Raw genomic sequence first — 27,618 nt, 5'->3', positions numbered from 1 at the left:
ATTTCGCAAATGATAAATAGGAAAATTGGATATTTCAGTCGTCTCTTTAGAAGGATAAATTCTGGATAAATTCGAAGAAAGGAATCTCTTGAATTTATATAGGAAGAAATTCGAGAGAAATTATTTCATACTTCCACACTTAAAATTTTATATTTTAATAATTTAAAATCAACGTTTTTACTCATATAACTTGAGAATTATTAGTTTGATATGTATCTAATAAGAAACACATCTCAAACGTTGCATTAATAATTTACCATTAAAATTAATACTAAAAATTTGAATACATTATAGATATAATATATTGTGAACTAAAAGTAAAATTAAGAAATTACGAGTCTCGCTGACAATTACATTTTTAACGAGAACAAAAGTTCATCGAAATTGTATGAAATTTTCATCTCCTCTCACAGTTTACGTGACGTCGCGTTTGCGTGACGGCATCTTCTTTTTTTTGCTCGAGGTTCGTAATCCGTGAGGCTGAAGAATTTTTCATTCGTAACAGAACCGGTTGAGCATTATACACCAGCGTGAAAAGAGGCACTGCTGTGTCAGCAGTACGGCAAGGAAGGGAGAGGGCATTTGATCCTCTTCTCCCTCTCTTTCCTCGTCGCCGATGTTGCAGAACGGGTGGGTCAACATAGTGACTTGACAGCTAGTAAGATAGACATATTAAGTACGAGGTATTCTTAGTCATACGCATTATTAATCCCAAGTGTGCCTGTTGTTAATCCGCTTCGCGTAACGCAAAAAGTATAAATGCATGCGACATAGTCGCGAGTGTAAAGTGTTCAGCCGAGAGGATTCAGAATTCCATTTTATAAAGTAGAAATGCTAGTATGTTACAAAAGTGCGCGTCTCTTATATATTAAATATTGCATCAGTGTATTGTAACGTGATCGAGAGGAGGAAAAAACCTTCCTAGGTTTGTACTGTAACTGTCTATGAATATAGATTTATTATAGAGGATATTTTTTATTTTAATCAATCTACAAATAAATATTGTTAAAAATTATTAGTACTGTCAAAGAATATTTTAAAAGAAAGTTAAACAAAATTATATAGAAATATGTGACATTAATTAATCATGAATAATCGTAATCAATTAAGGTAATTATCGCACTTCTTGCATTTCTAATTCAATTATATGAAATTATAAAAAAGATTTACTTACAATTAAGGGGAGGCCACGACGTTCATATCCCCGATTTGGCTAAAATTTTACGCACTTTGAGAAAAAAACGACTTGAATATTTGCGATTTGAATATTTATTATTTTGATTTCCTACGGCTCGGGAGCTACGCGTTCTCTTTTTTTCTTCTTTCAAAGGGAGTGAGAAAGAAAGAGAGATTTATATATATATATATATATATATATATATATATATATATATTTCATACTTCTATTCTTTTTTTCAATCTTTTTCAAAAAGTGATCAATAGAGAATACTGGTTGGAAACGGTGTAGTAGAAAGAATGAGTAAATCAAGTACTGAAAAATAGAAAACTTATTTATTATTTATTGTTCACATGTGTGCACGCGATATTTATCACACTTATTGATCGTCAGAAGGCGGTGAATTATATAGTATGTATGTATGTATGTACATGAGTTCAGGATGATATTCATCGTAGAAACATGGGAAACAATACGTCATGAAGCATCGTGCGCATATCGTACAAAAGCTGTTTTTTTACAGACATAAGGATTTTTAAGAATGTCTCTCAATGGGGAAACATACTTCACTTAAGTTCATGAAAACATTTCTTTCATTGGAAAGTTTCGCAGCGAACCACGCGTAACGCAACATTTTCGAAAATATACTAATTCACCGCCTTCTGACAATCAATAAGTATAATTTGTATAATAAATATCGCGTGCACACATGTGAATAATAAATAATAAAGTTTTCTATTTTTCAATACTTGATTTACTCATCCTTTCTACTACACCTTTTCCAACCAGTATTCTCTACCGATCACTCTTTGAAAAGAATTGAAAAAAAGAATAGAAGTATGAAGTATATGAAAATCTCTCTTTCTTTCTCACTCCCTTTGAAAGAAGAAAAAAAGAACGCGTAGTTCCCGAGTCGTAGAAAATCAAAATAATAAATATTCAAATCGCTTTTTCTCGAAGACGCTTGAGAAGCGCGTCCTACGGCACGGCTTGGTCTATAAGAGTTTCTTTTTAAGCACTGCACGTACATACGTAAAATTTTAGCCAAATCGGGAATATGAACATCGTGATCTCCTCTTGTTAGTAAATAAATATTTTATCATATTTATATATATAATTATATGTATAGAAATAAATACCTATAGTAATCGAAAAATTAAAAATTACTTAGATAAAAATATTTGTATATGTGAAATCGGCCCTAAGCCGCCCAGTTTCATGCGTGGGTACGAGAGCTCTCATATATGTAACGGCCCTGATCGTGATCTCACCGTCACAATTTATCGGAGTGCCAATTAAGCGTCCCACCGTTATTTCGCCGGTTACACAATGGTTCTCGCCTGCACTGACGTTTCCATTTTTTCACTTGCCGCCGCTTTACAATAGAGCCAATCACCTCTGTCCAGTGAAATTCGAATCTCTGGATTGCGATTGGTCTCTTGGGTTGCCTATTATGTGTATACAATAAAAGTCCGGACGTCCGCTTCCTACGCTTAGAATTAATTCAGATTTGTAACATCAATTTGACAGAACAATTCTTTTCTCGATTAATGATTTAAAAAAACACAGCAACGGAACAATTTAAATAAATGCAACTAGTTTAATCGAGAGAAACGGGCTTCAGAGAATTCTACAGTCTTCGATTAACTTGATTCTCCGATTAAACTCACTCTTCATCTTTTTCTAACTGCCCCCCCCTTTATCTTTATTCATTAATGTAAATTAACTTTAATCTTGGTTTAATTTACTTTTTATCTCTCTTTAGTTTTAAGAATTAAAAAGAGATAAAACGTAAGTTAAACCGAGATTAAAGTTAATTTACATTGAAAGAAATAAACATTAGAAAGAGGCAAAGAGTGAGTTTAATTGGAAGATCAAGTTAATCGGAGACGGTGAAATCGGCCTTTACAAATGTAATGTAACAAGCGCCAGTGTTTCTCTATGTCTCGTTTTTGCCTTCTAGTCTTTTATATACACGCTTCCATAAAAAGATTCTCGCACATTGACGAAGAGCGAAAATTCGAGTTAACGAAGACTAAATTTACTTTTTTTTAAAGCAGACTGATGTGGACAAATTTAATAGCTTCTGCTATAGAATTTTATTTTCAATCAATCCTAAAAGAACGAAAGAATTAATTAATTATTTGATTCACGTAAATTTTACATAAATAATTTTCAAAATTGATTTTACATATTTCTTTATTTGTATACTAACTACATATTTTAAAACTCTTGAGATAGCTAGAATTAAAAATTTTAATAAATTTGTAAAAAAATTATTTAACTAAAAATTTAACTAAAAATATGATTTTTGTATATTACATTTTGTATATTAAATATTTCTCTTCTTATTTTTTAAAATTATGTATAAAATATAAATAAGACACACACACGCAAACGCGCGCGCACACACACACGCACAATATTCCCGATTTAAATGTTTATTTAAAAGTGTTTCCAATTGTTTGAATCTTTCGTTTTACGTGTTAGATGTTAGATAATTTATGAATATTCTAACTCAAATGTGTTTATTTCCAAAAATCTAAAAAACGACACTTAAGAAATAATTCACATTACTTGATCTATCAATATTTCTAATCATAGAAACATCGATTTATCTTCTTAAAAAAAAAGAAAATATTTAAATACTATATATTTATAATTTTTTTCTACATAAAATAATATCTTTCTAAAAAACAAGTCAAAATTCTAAGTTTACCGTTTTACCTTCAGATAATAAAATGGATCTCGAAGAGGACTCACTGCAGGAGCGCCTGTTAAATGTCTGCGAGCCTACTCCAAACAGCGCGCAAATATTTTACAAACTACTGTTGGATGCCTTACGGTCCAAGAACTTCCGTACTTTCAAAAATATCATAGAACATGATTCGAAGAGGCGGTCATCCATTCTAAACGTCAACTATGTATATCCAAACACGGAAGAAACGTGCCTAGACATAGCTAGTAAAAATGGTCTGACGGAGTTTGTAGAGTTTTTATTGCATCAAGGTGCGAAGCCTAACAGGGTGAATGAAGCGCACAATCGCGCCCCTATCCATTTCGCCACTGAAGGCGGCCACGTGGACACATTGTTGGCTTTGCTAGCGGAGCCGACGATAAATCCGAATATCGAAGCGGGACAGCAGACTGCCTTGCACATCGCGGTGAGAAAAAATGACCTAACATGCGCCGGTCTGCTGCTGGAGAAAGGCGCCAGCCCAAGCATTCCGAACAGCAAGGGCTTGACAGCCCTTCACTTGGCGGCGATGAAAGGCCAGCGCGATATGGTAGAACTGATACTAGAGAAAAGCCGACAGTGTCCTGACGTCGACACTTACAAAGATTACAATGACCAGACGACGCGAGAGGTGATTCAGCAGAGGCTGCCGGATATATCGTTGCCGTCCGAATGTGAAAACCGCGAGGTAAATGTGCACGATCTTAAGTACTACTTGATCGCCAACGACGAGACGAACTTTCTGAAAAGCATGGAGCTAGTCAAGACAGAGGTTCTTCACAGTGTGGACGAAGAGCTGTTGGAGATGACTGCGCAACGAGGTTTTCACAAAGCTGCGAATGGAATCTTGAAAAAACTTGAAGGAAGACAGTTCAGCGTAAAGAAAGCCGCGCAAGCGGCCGTTGAGCAGAGCGATCACGCTATTCTTCAGACGCTGCTGAAAGCGGAACCAAACGCGGCCAACAACCTGATTCTGAGCGCCTGTCAGGAACTGGGAATGCCGAGAAAACGAGGAGCCGACAATACACCTAATCGGCTGAAGTGTCTGGAGCTGATCCTGGAAGAAGAAAACGTGAATGTTCGTTGCAGCGACAGTAAGTATATTTATATCAATATTACAAATAATGGAACAAATGACACTTTCTAAATAATGTACAGATATCGAAATTATGTTCCGTTCTTCCAGACGTCTTCTCGCAAGCTTTACAAATTATTTTCTATTACAACACTTATCTGTTTTACAGATAAAGGCAACACTCCGCTACATTACGCCGCCAGCGCTGGCTGTCGAGAAGCGGTGACTTTACTTCTCAACCGAGGCAGCTACATCGGTCACATGAACAAGTTCAACGTACCGCCCATCGCGGATATCTCAGCGCACACGTTGTCGCGCTACTTCGACGACTGTTTGCAGACGCAGAGAGATCGGGCGAACGAGTACGCGATTGAATTTAACTATCGTTGCTTGATGCCGCACGACGACTTTCCGGAACGTGACAATGCTTACCGAGCGACTCGCGAAATGGAAGTGTTCAAGTACATCGCCGGTAACGGCAGTCTCAAACACCTGCTGAAACATCCGCTGCTCTCTTCTTTCCTCTATCTCAAGTGGCACAGAATACGGCACGTTTTATACGCAAATTTCGCGTTTTACGTGATTTTTTATTTGGTGCTGAACGCTTACGTCCTCAGCATGACTTACGACACTCAGATAGAAAATAGAACGCAAATTGATAACGACACGACTGATAGGCCTTTGGCAAGTACGTTGCGAATTGTCTGGTACCAAAACAACTCCCTACGGGCATTCACCACAGTGATGTTGTTGCTCTTCATTCTCCGAGAGGTTATCCAATTCGTCTCTTGCATTAGGAGTTATCTGACGAGTTTGAGAAACTGGTTAGAAGTCGCGTTGATCACGCTCACTATCGCCTTGCTGTGCGGCGCCGGAGTTCAAGTCGGCGCCGTGGTGATCCTGCTGTCGGCCTGGGAGCTGGTGATCCTGATCAGCCAGCATCCGCACTTGTCCACCGGCATCGAGATGTTCCGGACCGTTTCTTTCAATTTCATGCGTTTTTTATTTCCCTACCTGTTTCTCATCCTCGCATTCGCTCTGGCATTCTACACGCTCTTCAAAGACGGCAACGACACAAACTTTCCCGATCCCGGTCTCTCGCTCTTCAAAACTGTCATCATGCTCACTGGCGAGTTCGATGCCAGTGACATTCCGTTCATTTCACATCCCATTTGGAGCCACATTGTATTTATGCTGTTTGTTTTCTTCATCGCTATTGTGTTGTTCAATCTGCTTAATGGCTTGGCGGTCAGCGACACCGCTGAGATTCTATCTAAAGCCGAGTTGGTCGGACTTATTTCTCGAATACGTTTGATCACCTATATTGAACATGTGGCGGTTGGCGAGCCTTTCAGGCATTGCTCTTTTTGTAATTCGCGATTGCCGCGGTGGAACCCTTTCGGCTTCCTCGCTAAGAGAATTCTTATGTTTCCTTATTTTCTGAGGGATGGTAAGTTCAGTGTCAAGCCATGCGATAGCCTGGACGTTTATGATAACGATAGATATTACGAGAAATACGTTCGCAGTGAATCTGTAAAGCGCGACAAACAGTGGACCACCTTGAAAATGGATCCTGACATAATTAAACAAGCAAAACGTATTATTTATAATAAAAATCAATTGACGGATAATGAGAGAACCATGATTATGTTAAAGAAACTGCAGGAGAAATTGACGGCGGTGGAGATAACTTTAAATACTATAAAGTTTGCAGTTGAAAATTATAATATCGATAATACGATGGGATCTGTAAAAAAGAACTAATAAAAGTATTTCAATTTATTCTGCTATTTGAAACTTTTTGAGCTCATATGATAACATATTTTTAAGTCTACACACATATGTATAGATTTTGAATTTATAAATCAAATTAAAATAATATTGTTAACTATACTTATACTTTCTTTTATAATTGATATAACATAGCAAAATAGCGTGTAAATATGCTATGAAATTCATTGTCAGCAAACTCTTGAGCGAAGTAGTTTTCTTTTCTCTATAAATATTATATGTGCACGTGTGATAAATAAAAAAATATATAAAACATATATGTATATAATATTAATAATTAAAAAAGACATTTTTAAAATAATTGTTTTATTATCTATGTTTTGTAATTTATATAGTGTAATTAAATCTTTTGGCAATACTCACAAGTTACTTTATTTAAAAAAAAATACTGCTCTTCAATCAAATTTATAATGATAAAACATAAAAATGCCACTAAATTTATTTATAAAGAACAATACAATTATTCATATTTAATATTTAATAGAATAATAAATAAGTAATTTTAAATCGACTTTGACTGGCAATATATAACATCTCTTCGATGTGACCATTGAACAAACTATGAGCCAACTCGCTTTGTCAGATTCACACAGTACTTCTTCGGATCAATCGTTAAGACATTATTAATTTCGACCAACGCTTTTGGTCAGATGATGTAATTTCTGAATTAAATAATTTTATTTTATTGCGAAAAAATTCTGTTTATTATTTAATTCAGAAATTACATCATCTGACCAAAAGCGTTGGTCGAAATTAATAATGCCTTAACGATTGATCCAAAAAAGTGCTGTGTGAATCCGACAAAGCGAGTTGGCTCATAGTTTGTTCAAAATGGTCACATCGAAGAGATGTTATATATTGCCAGTCAAAATCGATTTAAAATTACTTATTTGTTATTCTATAGAATACATACTGGCGAAGAGAATTCATTATTCTGTTTAATATTTAAATTTATCTGTTTTGATATAAAAAAGGTAAAACCTTAAGAAATTCATAAAATTCTTGGTAACTTAAACATAAATTATTTCTTGTTATCAATATATTGCTTTTAAAATGCAAACTCAAAATGCAAACAAAGTTGAGTTTTTTTGGTTGCTCATACTTTGTTCATTGCAAAGAAAGAAGATTTATCATCACAATTTGGCATAATTTTTATAAAATATTTTTCAACGTGACTTTTTTTGTAAAAAAAACTTTTGTAAAAGAAACTTTTCTGCTGAAAGTGAGATGTCTAATCACATTTGTCATATTGGTCAATATGTATACCTATTATTATCCTAATCAGCAGATTAGACAGTGACATATATGTGCTATAAACAAGTTATTTTTATCTTTCCTCCTTTCAGTTTGAATTATCTACCTTATCATACATGCGACAGCAGCAGTCATCAGCCACGCAGTCGTCATTCACGCAGTCGTCCTTCGCGCAGTCGTCATTCGCGCAGTTTCACGAATGACGAAATTTATTGCATTGGATATATGAAAGTTCTTTCAACTCTCTATACATATATTAATTTAAAAAAGAGATATAAATATATAACGTAGATTTTTCGACTGTGATTTTGCTCCGAAAGAAATATTAATGTTATAAATTATACCCAGTAAACTTTATACTATACTGGAATTCTTGGCCGCTTACCGCAGCTACGAAGAGATAAAAGGTATAGGTAAGTTGTTTCTTTAAGTTCATTAAGTTAGTTTCTTTCTTTCTTCGTCTAGTAATTTCTGATTAGCCAATAATGTTTTTTAATCTTTTTAAACATCCGACTTTATTAACTTAATAAATTGTATTATAAGTATAAATATCATATATATTATATTAAAGCAAAGATAAATTCAAACACATAATATACATGCACAAAAAATTTAAATGTATACCTTACTTTCTAATTTGTAATTTACGCAATAACGCATATTAACAGAACATGGATTAAATCATGTTATAAAGAACATTGGTTTGTTTGTACAAGTTGTCAGTATATATTTTGACATACATAAGCAATTTTGAGGAATAAAATTAAATCTTTCAATATATTATATACATTTTTTAATACATTATTATAATTTTATCTATCTATGTGTTCTTTAATCTCATTTATTGTATATTTTCAATTGTTGGATTGTGTGTATGTATGTATATATATATATATATATATATATATATATATATATATATAAATTGACCGTAGAGTCTCAGAAATATTATTGTTTAATTTTCTATTTCAATAAAAATTTTATTTATTTATTTTATGTATTATATTACAAGTAATGAGAAATTTTAAGCAAATTTGCTCAATCTACTTTATCATACATAAAAGATTATATTAAAACGATTATTTTATATATTAATCTGTATTTTCTTCTATATATTTTTATTAATTACAGAAGTTGTGCGGAGCTTATAAATGTGATAATTTAAATGAGTTGTTGTCAGTTCGAATAATTATACGAGAGACTATATGTAATAGAAAAGAAGATACAGATAGTACTTTTCTTTTGTCTCAATCGGCCCGTTTTTTTTCCCATTTGAACAAGCATTTCAGTATATTAAAGAGTTCACTGGATACATTAGAGAAAATTGGTCTGAAAACGACTCGAATTGACATAAGAAAGAAAAAGATGCGAGTATAATTAACAATTAACTAAAGGTGTATATTCTCAACTTTATCATCTTCTTTTCTTTCCTAATCAAAAACATAAGCAAGCCTAGGTAAGTGTGTACATAGTGTGTAGGAGCGTGTAAATATAAATGTTTAAAAAGGCAAACAAAAAAAATATTATTAACCCTTATACAATATATATTCGCTTACGTGTAAGTTATCCGCGAATAATTTGGCAAGCCTTTTGATAGCTGAACCCTTAATTCAATCTGAAATAACTTTTTCTGGATTGTAAATGATTGATTAAGTCGTACAAAATCAGTTTTTCTTCTTTCAACACTATAAATTTAACTTAAAATTATTAACTATAATAATTAATCTAATTTTTAATATTTCTAATTTGCATTCGCGGTTCTCAAAATAATTTATGTTACACATCTTCAATATTTAATATTCCTATATTAATATTTATTTTTAAAATTCACAGTTTGTCACACACACAAGTTTTAATATTATAAGTTCAATTTCTTTCCAGACAACACATAATAGTCCTCAGAAACGAAGGTTCGTCAACTCACAGAAGATCTTCACCATCTCGAGGATTATCCACAACAGAGGAAAAAATTCCTCAGTCGAATATCTATTCTCCAATCAGCATGCAAGATGATCTTTACAAGCTTGAGTTAAACGCCGAACAATTTGAAGATTTCTCCTCTTTCAAAAATGCTATCAAAGATAATTTGAAGAAGCATCCACCTCTTCGAAGCATCTACATTAATCCCACACATTTGAAAGAAACATGTCTCGACATAGCCAGCAAGAATGGCTTAGCGGAGTTTGTGAATTTTCTGTTGCATAATGGCGCGATTCCCAATAAAATAAACGACGCGCAACATCGCGCTCCTATTCATTTCGCTACCGAAGGTAAACACGCAGACACGTTAGAAGCTTTATTAGAGCATTCGAAGATAAATCCGAATCTACAAGTTGAAGGCCGAACTGCCTTGCACATCGCAGTGGAGAATACCGATCTGACGTGTGCCCGTCTGTTACTCGAAAGAGGGGCTAGTGCCAATATTCCCGATAGCGAAGGTCGTACTGCTCTCCAGCTGGCAACGACGAGGAACCAATGGGACATGGTAGCGTTAATAGTACAGAAGTGTACACAATTTCTGAGCCTGGACGAATATGAAGCAAACGGTGATCAAACGTTACGAGAAGTGATTCAACAAACAATGCCGGAACTAGCATTACCATCGATACCTGAAGATACGCAAGAGGTACTCTTGCAAGATCTTAAGAACTACTTGAGCGTCAATGACGAGGAGAATTTTATGAAAAATATAATACTCCTCCGCAAAGAATTTCCTCACGAGATGGTCGAGGATTTATTAAAAATAGCAGCGGAACGAGGTTTTTACAAAGCTGCGATTGGAATCTTGAAAAAATTTGAAGGAAGACAATTCAGCGTAATGAAAGCCGCGCAAGCGGCCGTTGAGCAGAGCGATCAGGCTATTCTTCAGGCGCTGCTGAAAGTGGAACCAAATGCGGCCAACGACCTGATTCTGAGCGCCTGTCTGGAACTGGGATTGCCGGGAACACGAGGAGCCGGCTATACACCTGATCGGTTGAAGTGTCTGGAGCTGATTCTGGAAGAAGAAAACGTGAATGTTCGTTGCAGCGACAGTAAGTATATTTATATCAATATGACAAAGAATGGAACAAATGACACTTTCTAAATAACGGACAGATATCGAAATTATGTTCCGTACTTTCAGACGCGTCTTTTCGCAAGTTTTACAATTTTTTTTTTATTACGATACTTACTTGTGTTTTACAGATGAAGGCAACACTCCGCTACATTATGCCGCCAGCGGTGGCTGTCAAGAAGCGGTGACTTTATTTCTCAACCGAGGCAGCTACATCGGTCACATGAACAAGTTCAACGAACCGCCCATCGCGGATATCTCAGCGCACACGCTGTCGCGCTACTTCGACGACTGTTTGCAGTGTTTGCAGACGCGGAGAGATCGGGCGAACGAGTACGCGATTGAATTTAACTATCGTTGCTTGATGCCGCACGACGACTTTCCGGAAAGTGACAATGCTTACCGAGCAACTCGCGAAATGGAAGTGTTCAAGTACATCGCCGGCAACGGCAGTCTCAAACACCTGCTGAAACATCCGCTGCTTTCTTCTTTCCTCTATCTCAAGTGGCACAGAATACGGCACGTTTTATACGCAAATTTCGCTTTTTACGTGATTTTTTATTTGGTGTTGAACGCCTACATCCTCAGGAAGACTTACGACACTCAGATAGAAAATAAAACGCAAATTGATAACGACACGACTGATAGGCCTTTGGCAAGTACGTTGCGTATTGTCTGGTACCAAAACAACTCCTTACGGGCCTTCACCACAGTGATGTTGTTGCTCTTCATCCTCCGAGAGATTATCCAATTCGTCTCTTGCATTAAGAGTTATCTGACGAGTTTGAGAAACTGGCTAGAAGTCGCGTTGATCACGCTCACTATCGCCTTGCTGTGCGGCGCCGGAGTTCAAGTCGGCGCCGTGGTGATCCTGCTGTCGGCCTGGGAGCTGGTGATCCTGATCAGCCAGCATCCGCGCTTGTCCACCGGCATCGAGATGTTCCGAACCGTTTCTATCAATTATATGCGCTTTTTATTTCTTTACCTGTTTCTTATCCTCGCATTCGCTCTGGCATTCTATACGCTCTTCAAAGACGGCAACGACACAAAGTTTCCCGATCCCGGTTTCTCGCTTTTCAAAACTGTCATCATGCTCACTGGCGAGTTCGAGGCCAGTAACATTCCGTTCATTTCACATCCCATTTGGAGCCACATTGTATTTATGCTGTTTGTTTTCTTCATCGCTATTGTGTTGTTCAATCTGCTTAATGGCTTGGCGGTCACCGACACCGCTGAGATTCTATCTAAAGCCGAGTTGGTCGGACTTATTTCTCAAATACGTTTGATCACCTATATTGAACATGTGGCGGTTGGCGAGCCTTTCAGGCATTGCTCTTGTGGTAATTTGCGATTGCCGCGGTGGAACCCTTTCGGTTTCCTCGCTAAGAGAATTCTTATGTTTCCTTATTGCCTGAGGGACGGTAAGATCAGTGTCAAGCCATACGTTCGCAGAACGTATATCTCTGAATCTGTAAAGCGCGACAAACAGTGGACCACCTTGAAAATGGATCCTGACATAATTAAACAAGCAAAACGTATTATTTATAATAAAAATCAATTAACGGATAATGAGAGAACCATGATTATGTTAAAGAAACTGCAGGAGAAATTGACGGCGATAGAGATAACTTTGAATACTTAGAATACTATACAGTTTAAAGTTGAAAATAATATTATCGATAATACGATGGAATCTGTAAAAAAAAAAACTAAAAAAAAGTATTTATGTCACACGTGCGTGGAAAGTGGCCCATTCCGCGCGCGACGCGCGCGTGATAGACCACTTTCCACGCACTTGTAATATAAAATAGGGTGTGTAACACGTGCGTGAAGTTTAAAATTCACCGGGTGCGGTGATCGCACTTGCCTTCGGCTCGTGCGTCCACTCCGCACCCGTGAATTTCCATTTTCCCGCGCACTTGTTACACAAATAACTATTCAATTTATTCTGCTATTTGAAACTTTTTTAGCTCATATGATAACATTTTTTTAAGTTTTCATATGTATAGATTTTGATTTTATAAATCAAATTAAAATAATATTGTTAACTACTTATATTTTCTTTTATAATTGATATAACATAGCAAAATAGCGTGTAAATATGCTATGAAACTCATTGTCAGCAAACTCTTGAGCGAAGTAGTTTTCTTTTCTCTATAAATATTATATGTGCACGTGTGATAAATAAAAAAAGTATATAAAACATATATGTATATAATTAATATATTAAAAATACATTTTTAAGATAATTGTTTCATTATTTATGTTATGTAATTTATAATGTAATTAAATCTTTTGGCAATAATCACAAGTTGCTTTATTAAAAAAAAAAAAAAAAATACTGTTCTTAATAAAATTTGTAATAATAAAACATAAAAATACCACTAAATTTATTTATAAGGAACAATACAATTACTCATATTTAATATTTAAATCTATCTGTTTTGATGAGAAAGGTAAAGCCTTAAGGCCGTCCTCTACCTTCTCGGCTGTTTTTTTACGGCTTTTTCAATAATTTTTTACGGGCAAACCATCAAAATAATCAATCTCATTGTTTTTGCATAATCTTGATGAACATTTAAATAAGCTTTACAAATTTTTTAAAGTCAAAATATATAATAAAATAAAAGTTATAGTGGCCGACAGGAAGACATCAAGTAAAAGAGGGGCTTGACGGTGACCAAGATTGCGGCTGTTCTGCTTATCTGAAATCAAAAAACCAAACGGCGTTTTAATCTTCATATTTAAGACTAGCGATTGAACTAGAGTGAATTGTAAATTACAAAAATTGACTTTCTTATACACTTTTGAAAATTACATTCTATTTTTACTCATTTTTTATCAAGTTTTTCGCTCGTAGAAAAAAAACTATCGAAGCAATCACGATAATCCTAGTTCAATCGCTGGCTTATAACATATTAAAGATGCTGTATAAATTTCAACAAGATCTGTGCAGTAGTTTCTGAAATATCGTGGTCACCGTTTCGAAAAATGGTGTTTCGAGAAAAACGCGTTTGAAAGTTTGCGCATGTGATTTATACTGAAAGTTTCATCTCACCGTCAATCTGCTATGCCTGGACCATACAATAGGCCTTCCTCTTCTTCTTGGAAGTGCCACTTCTTCGCAACTGCCACAGCAAAACTGAACTAACCGACGCTTCACGGCGTCTCAGTCAATATTCGAAAACATCTGCTTGGCTTTCGGAGCAGCCCGGCGCGCGCTCTGTATACCTGCTCCGTTCCAGGGCCGTAACTTGTGAACCACTTCGAATATCGAAAAATCCTTTGGCACACATTTTCTACACATGTTGTAGATGTGATTTATGAAAAAAAAAAAATATTTTTTCGACCCGAGAAGGTAGAGGACGGCCTTAAGAAATTCATAGAATTGTTGGTAACTTAAATAGAAATTATTTCTTGTTATTAATGTATTGCTTTTAAAATGCAAACTCAAAATGCAAACAAAGTTGAGTTTTTTCGGTGGCTCATACTTCGTTCATTGCAAAGAAAGAAGATTTATTATCACAATTTAGCATAAATTATAAAGTATTTTTTAATGTAACTTTTTTTGTAAAAAAAAAACTTTTCTGCTGAAAGTGAGATGTCTAATGACATTTGTCATATTGGTCAATAATGTATACCTACCCTGATAACACAATCTGATAGTTCAGATACGTCCCGAAGAAGTGCACAAGAGTACAGTAAGGACTCGTTCAATCACAGATATTATGCACTTCTGTCGCAATTTTGGACTATATTGTGTTACCAGGATATCATCCTAATCAGCAACTTAGACAGTGACATATATGTGTTATAAACAAGTTATTTTTATCTTTTCCCCTTCCAGTTTGAATTATCATACTTTATCATACATTCCACAGCAGCAGTCATCATTGCAGTCACGCAGTTGTCATTCACGCAGTCTCACGCATGACGAAATTTATTGGAGTAAACTTTATACTCAACTGGAATTCTTGGCCGCTTACCGCAGCTACGAGATAAAAAGTAGGTAAGTTATTTTTTTAAGTTAATTAAGTTAGTTTCTTTCTTTCTTCGTCTAGTAATTTCTGATTAGCCAATAATTTTTTAAAATCTTTTTAAACATTGGATTTTATTAACTTAATAAATTGTATTATAAGTATGAATATCATATATATTATACTAAGGCAAAGATAAACTCAAACACATAATATATACATGCACAAAGAATTTAAAAATGTATATTTTACTTTCTAATTTGTAATTAAATCATGTTATAAAGAACATTGGTTTGTTTGTACAAGTTGTTGGTATATATTTTGACATACATAAGCATTTTTGAGAAATAAAATTAAATTTTTCAATATATTGTTATAAATGTTATATTTTATCTATTTATGTTCTCTAATCTTATTTATTGTATATTTTTAATTGTTGAGAATTGGTTATATGTATATTATATAAATTGATTGTAGAGTCTCAGAAATGTTATTGTTCTATTTTCTATTTTAATAAAAATTTTATTTATTTATTTTATTCTATTATATATTACAAGTGATGAGAAATTTTGAACAAATTTGCTCAATCTACCTTTATCATACATAAAAGATTATATTAAAACAATTATTTTTTTATTAATCTGTATTCTCTTCTAATATATTTTTATTAATTACAGAAGTTGTGCGGAGCTTATAAATATGATATTTTAAAGAAGTTGTTGTCAGTTCGAATAGTTATACGAGAGACTATATATAATAGAAAAGGAGGTACAGATAGTACTTTTCTTTGGTCTCAATCGGTCCGTTTTTTTCCCCATTTGAACAAGCATTTCAGTATAATAAAAAGTTCACTGGATACATAGAGAAAATTGGTCTGAAAGTTTTAGCGTGAACGAAAACGAAAACGACTCGAATTGTCATAAGAAGGAAAAGGATACAAGTATAATTAACAATTAACCAGAAGTATATCCTCAACTTTATCATCTTCTTTTCTTTCCTGATCAGAAACATAAGCAAGGTAAGTGTGTACATAGTGCGTAGGAGTGTGTAAATATAAATGTTTAAAAGGCAAACAAAAAAAATATTATTAACCCTTATACAATATATATTCGCTTACGTGTAAGTTATCCGCGAATATTTCGGCAAGCCTTTTGATAGCTGAACCCTTAATTCATTCTAAAATAACTTTTTCTGGATTGTAAATGATTGATTAAGTCGTAAAAAATCAGTTTTCCTTCTTTCAACACTATAAATTTAATTTAAAATTATTAACTGTAATAATTAATTTAATTTTTAATATTTTTATTTGCATTTGCGGTTCTCAAAATAATTTAACATTTATGTTACACTTCTTCAATTTAATATTCCTATATTAATATTTATTTTTAAAATTAACAGTTTGTCACACACACAAGTGTCGATATTATAAGTTCAATTTTTTTCCAGACAACATAATGGACTTCAGAGACGAAGGTTCGTCAACTCACAAAAGATCTTCACCATCTCGAAGATTATCCACAACAGAAGAAAAAGTTCCTCAGTTGAATATCTTTTCTTCAATCAGCATGCAAGATGATCTTTACAAGCTTGAGTTGAACGCCGAACAATTTGAAGATTTCTCCTCTTTCAAAAATGCTGTCAAGGATAATTTAAAGAAACATCCACCTCTTCAAAGTATCTACATTAATCCCACACATTTGAAAGAAACATGTCTCGACATAGCCAGCAAGAATGGTTTAACGGAGTTCGTGAATTTTCTGTTGCGTAATAGCGCGAATCCCAATAAAATAAACGACGCGCAACATCGCGCTCCTATTCATTTTGCTACCGAAGGTGGACACGCAGACACGTTAGAAGCTTTATTAGAGCATCCAAAGACAAATCCAAATCTACAAGTTGAAGGCCGAACTGCCTTGCACATCGCAGTGGAGAATACCGATCTGACGTGTGCCCGTCTGTTACTCGAAAGAGGGGCTAGTGCCAATATTCCCGATAGCGAAGGTCGTACTGCTCTCCAGCTGGCAACGACGACGAACCAATGGGACATGGTAGCGTTGATGGTACAGAAGTGTATACAATTTCTGAGCCTGGACGAATATGAAGCAAACGGTGATCAAACGTTACGAGAAGTGATTCAACAGACAATGCCGGAACTAGAATTACCACCGATACCTGAAGACACGCAAGAGGTACTCTTGCAAGATCTCAAGAACTACTTGAGCGTCAATGACGAGGAGAATTTTATGAAAAATATAATACTCCTCCACAAAGAATTTCCTCACGAGGTGGTCGAAGATTTATTAAAAATAGCAACGGAACGTGATTTTCACAAAGCTGTTAAGGCAATTAAAAAGCAATATACAGAGAAGTTCTATAGAAGCACGTTTATATTATCGGAAGCCATAAGCATAGCTTTTCGCGAGGGTTATTGCGATACTCTTCGTGAATTATTGGACATTGGATCATTGGAGCCTGAGGTAGCCAACGATTTGATTTTAAGCGCCTGCACGAAGTTGAAAATGCTGAAATTCGATGCTGCATCCAATCATCTCGAATGTCTAAAGTTAATTCTGGAGACGAGAGGAGTAAGTGTCCGTTTCCCTGACAGTAAGTATATTTCTGTCTTTAGATTTGGTTTTTTTTTCCGAACATCTCACAAAAATTTCTTCTTGTTATAAATTTTGATTTTATAGGTCAAGGCAATACGCCGTTGCATTATGCAGCTAGAGAAGGCTGTCGCGAAGCGATAACTCTGTTTCTCAAACATGGCAGTTGCATCGGTTACATGAATAGATTCAATGAACCACCGATAGCACAAATTCCGACGAACACGCTATTGGAGCACTTTGACAACTGTGTGCAGCTCAAGGATGAGTTTGAGTTAGAGTTTAATTATCGCTGTCTGATGCCACACGAAACTGGTACACTGACTTGCGAAATGGAAACATTTATGTATATTGCTCGTGATGAAAATCTCAAACATCTGCTAAGACATCCGTTACTCTCGTCTTTTCTCTATATCAAATGGTATGGAATACGGTATTTCTTGTATGCGAATTTTATCTTTTATTTTATCTTTTATTTATTGTTAAATGCCTACATCCTGTGTATGACTTACGACACGCGAAAGAAAAATGAAACGCAAATTGGTAACGATAGCTCTCATGTGGTTTCGGAAGATAGCGAGAAAACCGCTTCTTACAGCCTTTTCTGGGCCGTCATAGTGATGCTATCGCTCTTTATTTTCCGGGAGATCCTCCAATTGGTTTTCTGTCCTCGGCGCTATTTCACGGACTTGAGAAACTGGTTGCAGATCATGCTAATCACGTTAATCGTCATTGTGCTATGTAATGCGAGTATCGAGATCGGAACTATGGTGATCTTACTGTCCGCCTGGGAGCTGGTGAACCTGATCGGTCATCATCCGCGCATGTCCACCAGCGTCGAGATGTTTCGAACGGTCTCCTTCAATTTCATGCGCTTTCTCTCCCCATACTTGTTTCTTATCTTCGCATTTGCCCTGATTTTTTACACGTTCTTCAACGAAAACGAGAAATCACATTTCTCCGATCCCGCTTGCTCGTTTTTCCAAACCATTATTATGCTAACCGGCGAGTTCAACGCCGATGATATTCCATTTGATGATATTCCATTTTTTTCGCATCCCGTTTGGAGTCGCATCGCTTTCGTGCTATTTATTTTTCTCATCGCTATCGTGTTGCGTAATCTACTCAACGGCTTGGCAGTCAGTGATATCACCGAGATCTTGAGCACGGCTGAGTTGGTTGGTCTTATCTCCCGGATACGCCTAATTGCCTATTTCGAGAATATGATGATCGGCAATCCGTTTGAATTTAAATGCCTACGATGTAATCCTTTCAGCTTTCTCACCAAGGGAATATTTCTGTTTTCGGATGATATAGAAGACGGCATTATTCACTTCATGTATGGCCGCGACAATATGTATTACATGCATCAGAAATTCGGTGCTTTTAAAATAGATTCAAATATAATAAAAAATATTAAACAAACGACCTTAAATAAGAATCAAATGTCAAGCAAGAAAAGCATGATGATCACGTTGAAGAAGCTACAAGAAGAATTGACGGTGATCAAGGACACTTTAAATAATGCCCAAGTTTAAAACTTGACTTTATAAGATAATTTATTTTTTTTTACCGATAGCTTATTGTAAATTTAATTTTACATCCATCTCTTTCTGATTCCCTTCGTTTTTCATATTATACGGTTAATGATTATAAAATCTTAGCTTTTGTAATATATCTTACGTGATCATATCACTTTTACCTTCCTCTTAATTTTCTTTGACGATCGAAGGATGCCATGTCACATCCAAAGTGTACACAGAGGCTCTCGCTATGACCCGTAACTGCATTTTTTGTATTTTTCGTTATTTTTAATTTTTCCTCATTCTAAATTTGTTATTTTGGTTTATTTATTATCTTTATTTCTAGAGAATATAACCCCACAATTTATACATACAACTGTTATTATTTTATAAATAAAATTGTTACAGCCATGTGATATTAGATTTTTATGATAAAATTAAAAAATGTGTATATGTATATGTATATGCATACAAAATGGACCAAATAAAGTGTTAGAACTAAATAACTAATAGAACGGATCAATGAATTGTAAGTCAACGTTCTTATTAACCAATTTTGTCGACTGGAAATGAGCTATTACGCGAGCTAAAATTTATTTACCAGGAACCCCTTCCCCTCTGAAGGGCAGTAAAGATAAACTTAATTATTTTTTTAATGGCATTCCATCAAAATTTCAACGTGAGTCAATTTTACGCAAAAAAATAAGTAATTTTTACTTAAAAATTTTTTTTCTAAAATTGTGATATTAAAAGTTACTATTTAGTGAAAGTAACCACCTTTGAATGGAAGTGGGACATAAATATATAGGATTAAAATTTTTGAATTTGTTTTAATAAGTATAGCTCTTCTCACCCTTTCGAACGAAATTGATCGAAATGCAGAACGGTATTTGTTCGAAACACTAGTAAGAAATACTAGCAACATAAGAATATAAACAGAATAGAATCAAGAATAATATAACAATTAAACTGCACATCTTTCTTTAATTTGCGGAATATAACGTTCATGAACGAAACAAAGTTTCAACCATGGCAAATCAAGCCGACGTGATAGCGTCGCGTCGCTCACAATAAATACACAAAACTCGAGTTTCATGATAGATAGTCTCTCTTTTTTCTTTTAAAAATAAACTGCACCGATACGTACTGTGTGTGTGTGTGTGTGTGTGTGTGTGTGTGTGTGTGTGTGTGTGTGTGTGTGTGTGTATGATCATTGCTATAAATAAGTTATTTTTCTTTTCCCCTCCTATCAATTTCGTCACTTATCATTCGCTCTATACTTCGACGTTTATTCACGCGTCATTCGCGCAGTCTCACATCAAAATCTGCTAGAGAAATATTATTGTATAAAAGTTCTCTTAATTCTATATTAGAACTAGAAAAGCTAACAAGATTGCGCGAACTTTTTTTTATATAATTTTACGATAAAAAAAAGAATTAACTTTATGAGATGTACTGAAATATATGTTTGAAAGTTTTAACGTGAAGATGTCATTTGACGAAAACGGTTTGAATTGTTGCAAGAAGGAAAAGAATAAAAATAGTATTACGGAAGTATATCAACCGACTTTTTCTAGTCGAAAAGGTAAGATTGTATGTGTAGCATATATACGTGTGCATGTGTTTTTAAAATAGTAATAATAATAATAAAGTAAGAATAATAATAAAAACATTTATATGTATAGTATTATATATATTTTATACCATACATTTGTAAATAAATGTTAAAATTATAAATAATTTTTCTGACGAAAACATTAATTTGTGAAGAATTTGGTTTGTCTTCTTAAAATATTTACTTTATCCCGTTTAAGATTCTACATATCTATTTGTTTCTTCCTCAAAATCAGCGATCTAATGATTATACATCTTTTAAATATAATATTCTGTTTGCAGATGCTGATTTCGATACAAACAGCGTCGTGCATCTCATTGTACACTTAACTTCCATTATTACTTCATCACTAAACATTACACTTTATCCCGTCAAAAATGCTTCATTCGCAGTGCATTCACTTGATTTGTCTCTGGTCGATGCTATAAAGAAGAAGAACTTCCATTTTTTCAAAGAAATCATTGAAGATATCTTGGAAAAACAGCCGTCTAATTCAGACTACGTCAATCCGGTCAACTACGTCAATCCTCTCTCCGGAGATACGTATCTTGACATAGTTAGCAGAAATGGTCTAACAAAGTTCGCGGTATATCTATTGCACAAGGGATCAGAAATCAATAGGGTGAACGCGACACACAATCGCGGTCCTATCCACTTTGCCACCGAAAGCGGACACGTGGCCACGTTGACAGTTTTGCTAGAACATCCGACGATAAATCCGAATCTCGAAGCGAGGCAAGAGACCGCCTTACATATCGCAGTGAGAAGAGATGACTTGACGTGCGCTGGTCTGTTGCTGGAGAAAGGTGCCAGCGCAAGCATTTCGAATAGCAAAGGCTTGACGGCCCTTCGCTTGGCGGCGATGAAAGGCCAGCGCAATATGGTGGAACTGATACTAGAGAAAAGCCAACAGTATCTCGACATTGACACTTCCGAAGATGACTACGAAGAGACGACGCGAGAAGTGATGCGACGAAATCTGCCGGATCTATCGTTGCCATCCAAATATTTTAAAGTGAATGTGTACGAATTTGAATACTATTTAATCGAAAACGACGAGACAGATTTCCTGATAAGGATGGGACTTTTCGAGACAGAGGCTCTTTATAGTGTAGTGGAAGAGTTATTGAATATGACTGTGCAATACAATTGTCACGAAGCTATGATTGGAATCCTAGAAAAATTCAAGGGAAGACAATTTAACGTGAGAAAAGTCGCAGAAACGGCCATTCTGCTAGGTCGTCCGACTATTCTTCAGAAATTGTTGCTCGAATTAAAGCCCGAGATGGCGAACAACTTGATTCTAAGCGTTTGTCAACAGCTAGGAACACCCGAAAAAGTCCGCAACATGTCTGATCTACTAGAGTGTCTAAAGTTGATTTTGAAACAAAAAAAGATTAATGTTCGTTGTATGGACGGTGAGTATGTTACGATGAGTATCATAAATAGAGTATAGAAAAAATATTTTTTTTAACAACAAAAATTTCTTAAATAATACTATTTCTTAAATATCTCTTGAAAACCTCTTTTATAGATGTTCTCTGATCAATTTTATATTTTACAGACCTAGGTAACACGCCATTGTATTACGCAAGTCAGGCAAACTGTCACGAAGTGGTGGGTTTATTGCTCGGGCAAGGCAGTTATCTTGGTGATGTATTCAAGGTATCGTACGCATATCCTAATATACTGGCGAATTGCCATTAACGCACGTAAAGCAATATTTATTACGAGAAACATATCTGTTACAGTAGTTCTCAAGACAGTTATATCGGAAAAAATCGTAGTATTTACGAATCATTTAAAAACTGTTTAATTAAATAATATTTAATCATTATTATTAATATACATCGATAGTATCTATTGCTAATGATAATTGTATTAATTTGTAATGAGTTTTATTAGTGCTGTATATCGGTATACAAATTATCTCTTCTTCGATATTTTTCGATATCTACGAATAAAGTTCAAATATTATATACTGAATTATACTCTCGAACCGCTCGAACGTTATCAATGCAAACTGTATCAGTCCTATCACTGGGCTTGTCTGGAGTTATCCTAAGTATAAAATTGTGTACTGCTAATGATATAATCTTACTTCTTTGAGCGAGTATAAGCCAGCCGCTAGGAAAAATTGTATTTCTTATCTGTTATAAAACAGATGTATATATTTTAATCGCGTTCTTACTCGCACGGGAGTTATTCACGAATGTTTTGACGTGCTTCTTGCCAGTTGGACCATATTGTGATCCTTTATTCTAATTTGCTTTATCTAACTGTAAGTGAAGTGCTACGAGACTGAAATAATACACAAGTGCTAATTGTAATATATAATTGTGCTTAATATTGCAAAAATAATATATTATCTGTCGTGTCTTTTTAGGGTCGTGCAAAACATGCGCAAGTTTCACATGCGAAGAGATTAATTCGGAGGAAAGAGAAATAAGCCGGTAAACAATTTTTTATATAAAAACATACATATAAATATATATAATTATATATAAAATATGTCTATATGTGTATTTCTTTTCTTGCATAATCTCTATTCGTATGTACAGAACAAATAATGAAAAAAATTCGAGAATTGTTTTATGTAGGGTAGAAATTATACAAAAGAAAGAAAGCATAATATGGATATATTTTATACATAATTATATATATTTATATTTATATTTATATATAATTATATATTATATTTATATATAAAAAAATATTTAATCGAGAATGGATGGCAGAAGAAATAGAAAAAACTTGATTTGTGAAAAATTAGTATAGAGGGAAAAAGAAATTTAAAAAAAACAAAAAAGTAAGAAAAGATAATAAGAAAAAATAAATTGTTTAAAATATATAATAGATGATACGGGAGAAAAAGAATATCGGAATATCTAAAAAATGAATAGAAAGGTAGTAGATGAAGAAGGGCTAAATTCAGATTTCAAAGTGCTATGAAAGGGAAAACATTAAAAGAAAGAAGAAAAAAGATATTGTGTTAAATATACGGAAAAACTTTAAATTTAACTATTTATACGGAAAAGATACAGGATTTGGGAGGATAGAAGGAACATCTAATACAAAATATGTAAAGGCTGTAGCATAGAAATTGGAACTGAATAGAAATAAACTAAAGAATTGGAGAGAATAACAGAAAAAAAGAAGGTAAACTGGAAAAAAGAGATAATTAAAGAGAGAACAAAAATTAAAAAAGAATAAGAAAGAAAGAAGGAAAAGGAGGAAGAAGAGGAGAACGGAAAGGGTAATCGCAAAGATAGATACGCGTGCAGTTACCTAACTTAAACAGAGATAAAACGAACGAAGAAACGAGCATGCGCTGCGAGACAATTAAGCATGAGTGGCAATTATAAAAGTATTAAAATATGATGTTGCGTGTGCAAATGTGAGGCGTGAATGAGGAAAACGTTGTAGAAATAAATTGACAGGAAAACTAATTGTAAGGAGAATAAAATTGTTTTAACTTTTAACAGAATAAATAAATACATTATTATAATCACTTTATAAAATAATTGATTAATTGTTAATATTCTAATTCATGCTTTACTTTTAGATATCAAAATGCATTACGGAGCGATTGAAAGGCAGAACTTATTAACCAGCAACAACCTTCCTCCGAACACCATGCGAAATCTTCATAAGCTTCTGTTAGGCGCCATAGGACGCAAGGACTTTCAATCTTTCAAACAAATTGTGAATAAAATTTTGGAAAAGCAACCAGCCGTTACAATCGTCAGATATGTCGACCCCATTACCGAAAGCACTTATCTCGATATAGCCAGTAGGGAGGGCCTAACGGAGTTCGTCCAGTTCCTATTGTGCAAAGGAGCAGAAATAAACAGAGTGAACGAGATACATAGTTGCGCTCCCATTCATTTCGCTGCTAAAGGCGGACACATAGATACTTTGGCAATATTATTAGCGCAACACACAATAGATCTAGATCTGGAGGTGGAACAGCAGACCGCTCTGCACATCGCGGTTGAAAAAAATGACCTCAGATGTGCCGATCTGTTGATGGAGAAGGGCGCGAGCGCCAGAATACTCAACAATAAGAATCTAACAGCCCTTCACCTGGCGGCAATAAAGGGCCAACGCAACATGGTGAAGATGATGCTGGATAAGTACGCGCACCGTCTGGAAGTGGACAGGTATAAAGATTACAATGGCCAGACGACGCGAGAGGTAATCGAACAGAAGTTCCCGGAAATGGAAAAGGAACTGTCGAAAAAATTATCGTTCAAAAACGAAAATTGGGAAGTAAACGCGCAAGACCTCAAATACTACCTAAACGACGGAGACGAGACAAACTTCCTGAAATGTATGAAGGACTTCCAGGGAGAGATTCCAATTAGGATGGCCGAGAATCTGCTAACGATGTCCGCGCAACGTAACTTTCGACAAGCAGTGACGGCAATTCTAAAGAGATTTGGAGGAAAGCACTTGAACGTGAGAAAAGCCGCACGTGCGACCGTTCAGAATGGTCATCATGTTATTCTTGGAGAATTGCTGAAAGTGGAACCCGAGATGGCCAACGATTTGATTCTGATCGTCTGCGCGGATCTGGAAGTGCCAGGAAAACAAGGAGTCGACGATACGTCGAATCTGCTAAAGTGTCTGGAGTTAATTCTGGAACAGAATAACGTGGATGTCCGTTGCACTGACAGTGAGTAGATACATCATGATAAATGTTACAAATAACAAATAAGCTATAAGTCTTTTCGGACAACATAAGTAGATTATTTCTTAATTTTCGAGATTTCTTTTTCTAAAACAGATTTATTCTGATTGTAAATTTCTAATTTTGAAGAAAAAGGTAACACGCCGCTGCATTACGCGGCCAGAGCAGATAATCGCAAAGCAATGAGTCTGCTTCTCAAACGAGGAAGTTACATTGGACATATGAACAAGTTCAACATACCGCCCCTTATAGACATCCCGGTGTGCACGTTGTCGAACTACTTCGACGACTGCTTGAAGGAGATAAGCGATCAAACGAACGAAGACGTAATCGAGTTCGACTATCGTTGCTTGATGCCGCAGAACGTTTTCGCGAAACAGGACACAACTCACCGACCGACTCGCGAGATGGAAGTGTTCCTGTACATCGCACGTCACAAAAATCTCAAGCATCTGCTGAAACATCCGTTGCTTTCGTCCTTTCTCTATCTCAAGTGGCTCAAGATACGGCACATCTTGTACGCCAATCTCGTCTTTTATGGGACTTTCCACATTCTGCTGAATGCCTATATTATCTTGAGCATGACTTTTAAAAATTCTCCGAACGATAGCGGAACGCCAATAGCCAGTAATAGTTTCGACATAGCTTTGGGAAATACTCTCCTAATTCGCTGCTATCCGGAGAGTATTCTGCGGACCTGTGTTATTGTATTTTGGTTACTTTTAACCATTCTGGAGATCTTCCAATGCGCCTGCTGTCGTTACCGTTACGTGATGGATTGGGAGAACTGGCTACAGGTCGTGCTAATTATATCCATCTTCATTTTGTTGTGTGGTGCAGGATTATGGAGTGGCGTCGTGGTAATCATATTGTCCGCCGTGCAGATGATAACTCTGATCTCCCAACATCCGAAAATGTCCGCCAACTTTGAAATGTTTTGGACAGTTTCTCTCGATTACGTGTGTTTACTGTTTCCATATATGTTCCTCATTGCCGCGTTTGCCCTGGCTTTCCATATACTTTTCAAGAACAGCATAAATTTCTCCGATCCCGGACAATCGTTCTTCAAAACTATCATCATGATCACCGGCGAATTCAATTCTAACGATATTTCGTTTGTCTCATATCCCATCTGCAGCCACATTGTGTTCGTGCTGTTTGTCTTCCTCATCGCCATTGTATTGCTTAATCTGCTTAACGGTCTAGCAGTCAGTGATATCAATGAAATCTTGTCTAGAGCTGAACTGATCGGACTCATCTCCCGAGTACGCCTAATCATCTATCTTGAAGACATAGCATTCGGCGAACCGTTAAATTTGTTTAGCCACATAAAAACGCGTTTTTTACGATGGAATCCTTTCAGCTTCTTCATCAACAGAATTCTTTTATTTCCGTATTATTTAAAAAACGGTAAGATTACCGTCGTGTGTGACGATATGGACATTCACGACGACAGATATTACGTTCAAAACAATTCGATAAATCGTGATGAGCATTGGCCTATTATGGAAATGGATCCTGATATAATTCAACAAGCTAAACGTATTATTTCTGATAAAAATCAACTGTCAGATCATGAAAAGATAATGATTGCTTTGAATAAGCAACGAGAAAAGCTAATCGCAATGGAGAACGCTTTGAAAAATCACAATTTTATAATTTAATTCTACAAAAAATTTTTTATAACATTGTTCTCTCCGATGCATACAACTCGTATATAACTTTATATAAATCTTATAAAATAAAATTTATTATATATGTATATACAACGTGTGTAATTTCCTATTATAATAACTTTTTTTATTATTTTCCGTACTATAATTATATATTTCATTATTATAGTTATATATTTGGCGTTTAGAATGTTTATTTGTAATTTTTGTGAAATTTTATTATCTTTACATTTAAATGTAATTTTGTTGACTAAAAAAATATATAGCTGTGTTCTTTAACAAAAATATTTTTTCTATTATTTATTTCTTTACACACTATATATACTATATATATATACAATTTGACAATTGATAATACATTATCTTATCTACAATAATTTAGCTTCCTGCAACACACACACACACACACACACACACACACACACACTATATATATATAGTG

The 27,618-nt window shown here is 35.0% G+C and overlaps 4 protein-coding genes across 9 annotated transcripts in view; 3 read left to right on the top strand and 1 right to left on the bottom strand.

Annotated features, from left to right (window-relative positions):
- Window positions 1–27,618, bottom strand: part of LOC143893154 (uncharacterized) — a 104,154-nt gene that overhangs the window by 15,461 nt on the left and 61,075 nt on the right. The window lies entirely within an intron of this gene.
- On the top strand, window positions 690–13,330 carry LOC143893188 (uncharacterized). Its single transcript, XM_077398265.1, is given in 5 exon segments — window positions 690–925; window positions 3,911–5,008; window positions 5,159–6,669; window positions 10,013–11,066; window positions 11,221–13,330. Coding segments are annotated over 4 exon segments (5,325 nt in total). The 5' UTR covers window positions 690–925; window positions 3,911–3,918; the 3' UTR covers window positions 12,891–13,330.
- Window positions 7,603–21,230, top strand: LOC143893155 (transient receptor potential cation channel protein painless-like). 5 transcript variants are annotated; one of them, XM_077398196.1, is made up of 5 exons: window positions 7,603–8,441; window positions 15,948–16,084; window positions 16,513–17,673; window positions 17,760–20,780; window positions 21,092–21,230. In XM_077398196.1, exons 3-4 carry the CDS (start codon window positions 16,521–16,523, stop codon window positions 19,208–19,210), a joined length of 2,604 nt encoding a protein of 867 aa, XP_077254322.1. In that variant the 5' UTR covers window positions 7,603–8,441; window positions 15,948–16,084; window positions 16,513–16,520; the 3' UTR covers window positions 19,211–20,780; window positions 21,092–21,230. The 5 variants fall into 5 exon arrangements, with proteins under 5 accessions (XP_077254322.1, XP_077254320.1, XP_077254321.1 ...); XM_077398194.1 differs by lacking the exon at window positions 15,948–16,084 and adding an exon at window positions 9,166–9,490; XM_077398195.1 differs by lacking the exon at window positions 15,948–16,084 and adding an exon at window positions 9,166–9,490 and having other exon boundaries at window positions 7,603–8,447.
- On the top strand, window positions 22,403–27,265 carry LOC143893158 (transient receptor potential cation channel protein painless-like). Of its 2 annotated transcripts, none has more exons than XM_077398202.1 (4): window positions 22,403–22,475; window positions 23,197–23,263; window positions 24,376–25,488; window positions 25,639–27,265. In XM_077398202.1, the coding sequence occupies exons 3-4, from the start codon at window positions 24,384–24,386 to the stop codon at window positions 27,165–27,167; spliced, it is 2,634 nt and encodes an 877-aa protein (XP_077254328.1). In that variant the 5' UTR covers window positions 22,403–22,475; window positions 23,197–23,263; window positions 24,376–24,383; the 3' UTR covers window positions 27,168–27,265. The 2 variants fall into 2 exon arrangements, with proteins under 2 accessions (XP_077254328.1, XP_077254327.1); XM_077398201.1 differs by having other exon boundaries at window positions 25,633–27,265.

The sequence above is a fragment of the Temnothorax americanus genome, unplaced genomic scaffold (genome assembly GCF_048541705.1).
Source record: "Temnothorax americanus isolate GAGA-0224 unplaced genomic scaffold, ASM4854170v1 Scaffold12, whole genome shotgun sequence".
Lineage (NCBI taxonomy): Eukaryota > Metazoa > Arthropoda > Insecta > Hymenoptera > Formicidae > Temnothorax > Temnothorax americanus.
The sequence above is the reverse complement of the archived record's forward strand: the minus strand, read 5'-3'. Positions and strand labels throughout refer to the sequence as shown.